The sequence below is a fragment of the Hydractinia symbiolongicarpus genome, chromosome 3 (assembly GCF_029227915.1).
Source record: "Hydractinia symbiolongicarpus strain clone_291-10 chromosome 3, HSymV2.1, whole genome shotgun sequence".
In the NCBI taxonomy this organism is placed as follows: Eukaryota; Metazoa; Cnidaria; class Hydrozoa; order Anthoathecata; family Hydractiniidae; genus Hydractinia; species Hydractinia symbiolongicarpus.
The window spans coordinates 18255441-18266260 of NC_079877.1; the positions used below are offsets into that span (position 1 = coordinate 18255441).

General features: G+C 37.0%; 1 protein-coding gene across 1 annotated transcript; it reads left to right on the forward strand.

Moving 5' to 3' along the window:
- The first annotated feature begins 8423 nt into the window (after positions 1–8423).
- On the forward strand, positions 8424–9954 carry LOC130635444 (uncharacterized). The gene is made up of 2 exons (XM_057444776.1): positions 8424–9408; positions 9650–9954. Exon 1 carries the CDS (start codon positions 8696–8698, stop codon positions 9251–9253), a length of 558 nt encoding a protein of 185 aa, XP_057300759.1. The 5' UTR covers positions 8424–8695; the 3' UTR covers positions 9254–9408; positions 9650–9954.
- The last annotated feature ends 866 nt before the right edge of the window (positions 9955–10820 follow it).

Consider the following 10820-nt stretch of genomic DNA (forward strand, 5'->3'; position numbering starts at 1 on the left):
TTTCGATAGTTTTCAATAAAATGTACTTGATAAAAAACTTATATATTAACTTTATTAACTTCTTTATCTTCAAGCGCCTTCTTTCAACTATTGACTGCATGAACGAGGTTGTCGACTTGCCGCAAAAACAAAGGGGCTGTCGGTCGAGTTCTGGCAATTTAATAAAAACTTGAAATTTCGCCTCGAGAAACCCGAGATCAACCCGAAACAACATTTTTTAAACATTTATTACCATGTATAATTTATTCTTTTAATGTTGAGGAATGGTAGTGGAAGATTGTTTTCCATATCATTTATTTTCATAAATAGCTGTATCCCACAAATAATAAACTGTAAGTACGACGACAAAATAGCACCTCCCTTCTTTTCGTAAGAATTTAAATGAGAACCAAGGAGCTTGCCCGCGTATCATTTCGGGCGGTTTCAGACAGACCCAGGCTTTTTAGGCCGCTTACAGACGAAACCCAAAAAAAAACGCCTGCGGCCGCCCTGACATATACAGCGTTTTCGTCGAATCGGCACCCTCGTCTGCATGTTACAAGAAATTGCACTTCAAGAATGCTCCAAGCGAGTTCGTGAAAGCGCGGGCGGTTTTGTGCCAATTTAATTCGAAAAATTCCCAAATTCGCCTCCACATATGCGGGCGTTTGCAGCTTATCGGCAACCTCTTCTAAACTCAGCAAAATTTTTCTTAGGATAGAGCGAGGTTCAAAATCTTAAATTTTTTCCCTTGGCACTAACTATGGCAGCACCTTACAGAAACTCTAAACTAAGTTCACCCAATCTCTCATTTTACAGGAGACCAGTGTTGGAAGGTATGTAATTAGCAAAAGTGGTACATATATAGCTAGCTAGCTATACTTTATTTTTTCCCAGTCAGCATACATCATGATGGCATGGCATAACTTTGTAAATATTCAAAGATTTATATATCTAGCCTAGGTACTTAAAATACTATTCCCTTTTAATTTAGAAAAATACTGAAGCTACAGGGAAGTTTTAAATCAAAATATTAATTACCTATAATTCAGTTCAACGCCACCAAAATTTAAAATTTCTTCAATGTTAGCTAGCTAGCTAGCTAGCTATTTGGAATGTTCTAGGTTATACCTAGCTCAACTTTTCGGTATGTTCGGTTGATTCTGGAATGTTTAACAGACAGGAATCTTATATATTAATTCCCTTGCGTGACTAAAACTGTGAGTCCACGACACGGAAATCACGGGTTACTTTCTTATGACGTGGCTGTACGCTAAAATTTAACTAAAAAGATTAGGGATGTACTTCATAGAAATTGCACATAAGGTGTAAATATATAACCCGCTGCTAATAACGATATAAATATATATACCCTTATGCCAAAAAACTCTATGTTAGCATATATATATAGGTATCGCTACATATGAAACGGTATTAGATATTCACAAAGCATACGGACTGTTAAATGAAGCTCCCAGCATAAAACGGAAATTGTGTTTACGAAAAAGATGGCTGTTCTTTTTGAGTATTCTCTACTCTTTCATTCAAAATAAATCTTTAAAAAAACATTTGAAGAAGAGCATGGTTTTATAAATTAATCATAGCAAGGTTCTGTAAGGTTTTTTCATGTTTAATTTTCAGTTTTGATTATATTATTGTTGCCAGACATGTTTTATAGCTAGCATTATAAAAAGCCAACCACCACCAACAACTAGCTAGCTAGGAATATATATATATATATATATATATGTAGCCATGTTCTTTATACCTAGCTAAGTCTCCAGTTTATATTTAAGTGACTAGCTATTAGCTGCTGTAGCTAGCTAATGCTAGCTTTAAACTAAAGATTTCCAGTATATATATTCCCACAAAACACATCAAACGTTATTAACCCTGAAAATTTTAAACATTTTCCTGGGTTTTTTTTGGTTTGCGAAGTTCTTTTCCTCCAAATATTCTGAAAATAAAGTTCAGAAATTACTTATTTTTAAAATGTAAATTTAATTTGTTTCAAATTGTGGGCAAAAACCTTAATCAGCATGCTAAAAGAACTGACTTTTCTTAATTTAGAATTACTAAACACAACCATTTTCTTACAATTAGTGTAAACTTTTGTGCGTATGGCTTATATTTAATACACCAAAAGAACTACTTTGTTGATTTCAATTTTATACTCTTTGTAAGCTATTTTCTTCTTCTTTTTGACATTTCTGTTTTACCACTCAATTTTTACATTTTATAAGTTATTTGGAACAGAATGGTATGAAATAGACCAAAATACCTGATCTTAGTTGTTTTTAATTTACAGGCTGTGTCTGTGAAACTTTAAGGGGAACATTTGGTGGAAGACAATGGCATGACATATACTGATAGAACTGATTTTTGTTGTGTTAGATGTTATATCTGAACCTTTTTGACATTTTATATTAATTTTGCGAGGAAGGACCATATATATATACACAGAAGAAGAATTCAATTTTACACCTGGCAAGCTTTGTTTTTCTATATTTTGTATAAATTCTTACTGGGGAGGACTCCGTGCAATATATCGAAATGACTGATCCTTCTCGATTTAAATTTGATGTGTTCTAAATCGTATATAGTTTTGGAAATTTTGTGTAAGATTTAATGGGTAAGGGCTAGATGCAATATGTCAAAAAAACTTTTTTTGTTGAATCAGAAGCACTCCCTACAACCATTCTTTTTTTTACAGTTTGTGAAGCTTTTGTGAGGAAAGAGTGTATGCAATATTATCGAAATAACTGATTTTTGTTGCAAACTGTTTTTCTTTGGCATTTTGGATTAAAATATTGTTTTAGAGGGCATATGCAGTAGATATATGTACTGAAATAGTTAAATTTTGCAAACTTTGATTTTGTCGTTACCTCTCATTTTTTACATTTTGATTAAACTTTTGTGGGAGACCGTCGGTATGCGAAGGACCAAAATAAGAGATTTTAGTATTATTTAGAATTTGTATTTTGTGTTGCAAAATTGGTGCAAAAATTGACATAAAATGAACTTATATATATATACAGATTGATTGCTGTTGTTTAACATGACTCATTATGACTTATATATATATTTTATGAAAATTTGTGACAGAATACTATGTGAGATTTGAAATTTTGTTTACTTTATTGATGGTAAAACAGCATGCAAATTGCTAAAAGGACTTTATTAATTTTAGGTTTAAACACCGTTATTTTGTTGGCATTTTGTCTAAAGTTTGGTGAGGAGGGACTGTATGCAATATATCAAATAATGTTTTATTGCATTATAATTTGTCCTTGCAAATCCCCTTTTTTACACCTTAGATAAAAAATTCTGTCAGAGGCACAATTTATTGTTTATTTTTCACATTGTGTGTCAACCTTTGGCAGGGTTTGCAATAAACTAACTGATTTTAACATATACAATGAGAGAGATTTGTGTTTGACATTGATCAGCTTTTTTGTATATATGTGGCGTTTTAAGTGATTTAAATTTTATGGGTGAGATGTATGTTGAAATGCTTTTGGAAACTTCTTTCCGAATAATTTTCGCATTTGTCAGATGGTCAGAGCAAGTAATTTTAGTAGATTTAGATTTTAAATGTCACATAAATACTGCAGTTGTTGAAAACCTTTAATTTTTTTGGTCATTTATATAATAATGCAGATGTAAGATGCGCACTGCTGTATTGTTTGTTTTTTGATGGACATATATCTGCTACATAAATTAAATGGAATACAGTGGATTCTTCCACGGGAAACAGCTAGTTCAATATTAATACGTAATTTTTCGTCGTTTTTCTTAATGTAGATATAGCATTTCTAGTCTTTCACCAGCAAGAAAATTGGCTTTCTGGCTACCTAAAAAATTGCGACTTTGGGACGGGTCGCAAATGTTAATACTGTATTGTCATTGGTTGAAAACTATTAGCCTGTAAACTATGCAATGAAGTGAAAAAGTACACAGTATCTATACTAGGACTAACTACCCGCGGCTTCCAGGCTCTGTGCTGTCTCTATGTGACGTACGGAGTGTGGTTTCTATCCGGAGTAATACTCCGTATAGCTGCTATACAAAGTTTGGTTTAGCTATACGGAGTCTGCCAACAAATGTTCTTAAAGTGAAAAATTGCAATATATGAATGTTTAAAACTATTTCCGAAAAAAATAAAAAATAATCACTATAAAGAACAAGTTAAAAAGACGAGCACATCATTTTCCTACTTTTTTATCCATCATAAAAACATAAGAAGTATATTGCTATACGGAGTCAGTGGAAACATTAGTTTGATTGCAGCAAACGGATTATGGCATACAGATTGTGAGAGTATGTTATGCAGAATTTGCTATGCGGAGTATGCAGAATGTGCTATAAGGTGTATGTCATACGGAGTATTCCATACGGAGTATGCTATACGGAGTGTAATATGCTTCATATACGAAGTATGCTATAGGGAGTGTGACATGCGGAGTATACGGAGTAGTGTGACTATCTATCCATCTATCCATTTATCCATCTATCCATCGATCCATCGATCCATCGATCCATCGATCCATCGATCCATCGATCCATCGATCCATCGATCCATCGATCCATCGATCCATCGATCCATCGATCCATAGATCTATCGATCCATCGAACCATCGATCCATTGATCTATCGATCCATCGATCCATCGATCCATCGATCCATCGATCCATCGATCCATCGATCCATCGATCCTTCGATCCATCGATCCTTCGATCCATCGATGGATCGATGGATCGCTAATCTAGCAAACTTGTGGATTGCAACAGGTTAACAGCTAGTATTTTATAAACGATTTTCAGGTTATAATTTTTTTAGAAGTGGGAGGTAAGCTGCTTTAAGTGCATGTTTCAATTAAAATTAGCGTCACATACTTTTTAACTTGATTTTGTGAGGTATTGGTATCTTAGCAGAAATAAGTTTGTTAATTTTTGCTATTGAAACAAAAAATTACAATGAATTTCCTTTCTTTTTTTAGGTTCGACAACCGTGACTCGGCAGAGTATAAAAGAGAAGAAACTCGACAGAGTATAAAAGCTAGTTATTCAGAACATTCAGATATTCAGAATTAATTCAACTTCCTGAACCTTGAGTAGTGGTAAGGAGTGAGGATATACGGTTTTTCGCTCCTTCCACACCTTACCCCCAAAAACCCCGCTTCCACCACTTCCACCACCACCTCCACCCAAAAAACAAGTAAAAAACGAAATCATATGACATCATCAACGCATGCGCAAAAGCAATATTAGTAATAATGCTGACATCAACAAAAATAGAATTGAGTAGGGAATTTCCCATACTCTAAGGTCCGTGTTATTTGAAGTCTACACCGGAGTTGTAAAAAGAAGAATGGAACGCTCAAAATGCCTACAGTGTGGACAATTTTTATCCATGGATAAATTCGGATTAAAGGAAGATGGGCAAAGGAGAAAATCCTGCATCTGGTGCCTTGAGGTTATACAGGCTGCCGCCCTCGAAGAACGTCGGAAGAAATATGGTAATGGTAAAATGTGTCCCTGTTGCGGGGAGCTTAAATTTGATTTCGAGTATAGGATAATAAACAAAAAGAGCCCAAGATTTAGCACAAATTGTATCGAGTGCCTGCCCAAGAACGCTTACAGGGATGAGCAAAACCGAAAAAGGTATTTCGATTGGTTATATCGTCGAAAAAGTACGAAGTAGTGAATACAAAAACCCCGCTTCCATCACCACCTCCATCCAAAAACAAGTAAAAAACGAAATCATATGCTGATATCAACAAAAATAATATTAAATACCGACACATAATAATATTAAATGTAAGATACACGACGTCATCAACGCATGTGCAATAGAATATACTCATATTATACAGAATATGAGTAAAAATTATCAAGTCCCCTGAATTATTCCAAAATAAATATGGATATTTATCAAGAGCTCAATATCAGAGACATTGAGCGTTACCCCTGGTATCTCTGTTCTATTCCAGATCACTGCAAAACAAAAGACATGTGTATCAAGGCTACTAGGAAGGATCCATATTTGCTCAAGTATGTCCCCAACCATTTCAAGACCTTAGAAATGTGTATCAGAGCCGTTGAACGCAATCCCTTGATGTTCGAGTATGTTCCAGATCGTTTCAGAGTCATGGTTACACGAAGCCTTTAAAAATAAATGACTGAGTATTGTGATGAATGTGGAATTGATCTCGATAAATATGATAGATGCAAGTGTGGACAGAGGTTAATTACATGATGTTTATCACGTACAATGGTGGGTGCTGTCCTTGTAAGAACCCTAGTTAGAGTCTAATTTTCATAAATAAACGGGATGTTTAAATTTTATGGAAATAATATTGAAACAACGGCTTTTTATAGCAACCTAGCTGCATTTAACATCTTTGATATAAAGATCGAAAACATTGTACTTAGCGATCCAATACAAGCCAATAAAGGCAAGGATGCTAGATTTGTGATTGGTTATAAAAATGATAATAGAATTACCCCCTATTAATAAGAACACCAGGGGGGGGGGCTTTATAGCAATGGAGCATCCCGCTATGATGATAGTTCCTCACTTACGATGTCATTCAACTTTCACAATCATCCTGAATGGCTTGAAAGGTATCAGAGTATATTGACATGGATAGAGAAACTGTACGGTAATGAATTCACTACCCCTCCATTCAAAAAAAGCTATGTTAGTACCAAAGTAAAGGAATGGAATAGGGAGATTAATACTGATTTTCATGATCAAGCAGTTCCGCTGAAGCAGCCCTGCGACTGCATCTGCATTTTAGAGCTATCAAGTATCTATCATCAAGGGAATAGGAACCATCTGCAGGTTATGCTAGAAGAGTGTAAGTATAAACCGGTTCAACAATCCAGGACACGACACCTTGATTCAGATGATGAGGAATCGTTCACTGTAGTGTAATAAACATGAATGATTTGAAAAAAGAGGCAAAGGAGCTGGGTATACGTGGATACTCCACTCTCAAGAGGGCTGATCTTATATCTGTGATTCATAAAGTAAAATATAAAGATATTGCAATACAAACCCTTGGGCCTCATTGCAAGTCATGTCTAGAAATCATAGCTATGAAAATACTCGATGAATATATCAGAGGCTTGGAGGTAAAACAAGAACAAAATATCATCTATGACGGTGATTTTATGATCGATAAATATACCGGTGAATTGCTTGGTGTAATTTAATGTTTTGTACAAAACATTAAAATTATAAATACGCGGGTGGTTCCTCTAAGTACCGCTGACATATTGTGCAGACTGCAAGTTTTTTATCAGCTCCTGTTTACCCTCCTCTCGACCTTTCGCGATGAGCTGATGTCGTTCCCGTTCATTGATCGATTCCACGATTTTGCGTGTTCTTTGCCTGACTTGCTCCTTCAGAAGCATGTACTTCTGTTTCTCCTGCATGATTAAGCTAAACTTGTGGTCGCTAATAACACCATTCTCCACAGTTTAAGAGATCAAGTCAACGATAGAGTTCAATTTGGTTTCCGCCAGTAATCTGAAGCTTTCATGTTTCTCACTCTTGACACCTAGTCTCTTCCCCGCATTCCGTAGATCAGCTTGTCCTAATCCCACAGCTATGGTGAGGCCTCCCATAGCCACGGCTAATGGTACGCCGATACCCGAGAGCATGCTACCAATGCCAACACCTGAAGTTATCACACTTACCGCCAATAGCCCGTGATCCATATATCTTACCCACGTATCATGCATTTTGAACTTTTTGGCGAGCTTGTCACGCTCCTTAATCTCACCTCGCAAGTATTGTTCCACTTCTTCGATTTTATTCAGTCTATAGACTTGTGAACTGTCCTCCTCCGTACCCCCCGGAGGTGCAGAAGGTACATGTGTTCATTTTGGTGGGAAGCATAGCCAATATCTTAGACTTTTTACCGTCCATCAGGCAGTCATCCTCGTCTAGCTGAGGGCAAACAAACCTCAGTCGGTGATATACATTAGTCTTGTAGAATGAATCGTAATCACCCTTCATATAACATTTTTTACTAGGATTTTAGGGTAGACCCAAGAGCTCTTGCAGTTGTCGATGAATCACCACCGTGTACCCTTCATTGACACGTAGCCTGCATAGTCCATTTTTAAGCACAAAAAGCTGTACTTTGCCCTGTGCCTGACTATTGACGATGGCCGCGATATCTTCAATCTTACACAGGCCGTTCATGATTTCAATTCTAGTAACCGTCTGATCAGGTCATACCTTACGGATAGTAAAATCATTATAGCTGTAGAGATTCAACCAAGTAGGTCGAATGCTGATGGATTTCAGGGCTATTCTCGCGTCCTGCCCTAGGTAGTCCTCAAAAATCGTAGGTTTCTCTATATTCGTAACATACAACTGTCGCATCTTTTTTGATTATATATAGATATAACCCACTGGCAAAGTATGCCCCTAATCAAGGGCGATATCTCGAGGGACTCAAGGGCTCAGACCTTACCCAGCAGGACATCGTAATAGACGCGAAAGGCTCGTTGATTGCGATCCTTCGGTCTTCTTGGACGAAGAGCAAACATTGGAAGCATCTAGCAGTGGTCTAAGCACACGAGTTCAGATTGAGAATGCAGTTCCGCAAGAGGCTATCGACTATGCCATTATTGCGGCCGACGATAGGGATGGCATTTTGTACCATAACATAGAAAACAAGTTAGACAGTGCTGAACATATGCGCAAAATGTACGAGATAGCCGCTGGGGTATGGGAGAAAATCTGCCCATTAATTAATAACGATGAGACCTTGGTAGCATTCAAAAGTAAAAGGATCAACTGGCAGGGTAATGACATGTTCTACGATACGTGGTTGCTTGCTACAAACTCCTGCGGCGATTGCTTCCCGACGAAAGAAATGAAGGAGCTCTACCCTGATTGGGCACAACTAATTGAGCAAGACGAACACGAAGGAGAAGGTAGTAGCCACGACCGCGAAGAGAACGAGGAAGAAGAAGAGGAAACAAACGAAGAGGAGGAAGGTCATAGGGAAGAAGAAGAAACAGAAGAACATGAAATCAATGCCCAGTCGGCAAAACTTGTTTCCACTGTTAAGCAGGAATATATGCCGTTTTGTCCAGAAAATAACAGTACTGCTTTTATCGACCTCGTGTCAGATGATGAATGTGTTCCTGAAATTTCTTCAGTAAAATTAGAGCTATTTTCCGCAGATAATTCAACGACTTCGCTCGATTGTGATGTTATCTGCATTAGTTCGGACGAAGAAGACAATTAAAAATAAACTTTTTTTGCCTTTTCCTTTCCTCATATCCCACCACATGCTCCTTTTCTAAAGTGACATGCGAAAAGCGGTTTTCTCTACAGAAATAGGTTACAAAGCGTCACAACGTGTTGCAAGGCGTTACAATCAGCATGGCCATGCGTTACAAGGTGTTACAAGAATCACTCTAGCCATTTCGAAAAATTTCAAAGTCATTTTTTCATGGAAATAGGTTACAAAGCGTCACAACGTGTTGCAAGGCGTTACAATCAGCATGTCCATGCGTTACAAGGCGTTACAAGAATCACTCTAGCCATTTCGAAAAATTTCAAAGTCATTTTTTCATGGAAATGGGTTACAAAGCGTTACGTGTTGCACGGCGTTACAATCAGCAAGTCCATGCGTTACAAGGCGTTACAAGAATCACTCTAGCCATTTTAAGTAGGAATGGGGACGAGTGTGCGTTTAATGAATGTCACATTTGCGCCATTATTTGCATACTTGAAGGCTTACAGCGTGTAGGTTTCACTTAAATTGTGTGGACGCATATGTGTACGGTAAAATGGTGAATGAAGAGGCAGTTGTGGTAAACGTTTCGGATAACGAATGCTCAGAATCTAAGGAGGTTTTGCCGTTCTTACATTCCTGTTTAACGCTGGCAATTTCCGTGGAAAAAAATATTGTTTGCCTATCAGATGATGAAGTTTTCCTAACTAAACCGATAGCAGCTTTGAAGGGAGAACTATGTTTTTGCGAACCGCCTTCACACACGAGGGTACTTATTGGCCAAATCGTAAGAGGAAAAAAAGCCTTTATGTGTACGCCGGTTTTGACTGTAACAAAGTTAAAAGACTATTTGAATATTCTGGTTTTCAAAAATCCTTGTAAATTTACAAAGTTATTTTTATTATAAATACAATTTAAACTTATATAAATTTTGTCTTCGCTCTAACCGCCAATGTACTAGCTTTACGGCTACAATGAAAGGAGTAGTTAGGATCTGCGAGAATGGAAGTCCATTTTGCATTGCCATATTTTTGTAGCCCAGCTTGTATAAACTTGTCCTCCATGGCACTATAACTAACTTTTTTCTGTCTCGTTTGAACAGGTGTTTCGTGTTCCAAAGTACTTCCAGACGTTTTCACATTTTTGGTGTTACTATTGATTTCGCTTACAGTTAAAGGACACGTTGTTTGATCTCGTAATTTATCCATACATAACCTGGCTTTTGCAGCTATATTGCGCGATTCAGTCTTCTGGTAATGAACTTTAGTTACCTGCGACGTGTGTTTTTGATCTTGAGAAAGAATTGGTTGTTCTTTTGTTTCTAAGTGTGCAACACTTTCGGTTTCGATGATTTGCCTATATCGTGTAGGATTTATATACTTACCAATTGTTTGATAACCAATTCTACCGAATACGTCCGAAATACGCGTCAACTGCTTACCATTTCGACACATAAATCGGTGGGGTTCAATCTTCGTCGTACATTGTCAATGTATTCGTTTATTAGTGTGAGCACATCTATGGAAAAATAGAGAGAGTCAAATCCGTATTTCTCTGCAGTTTTAAAGACATTCTG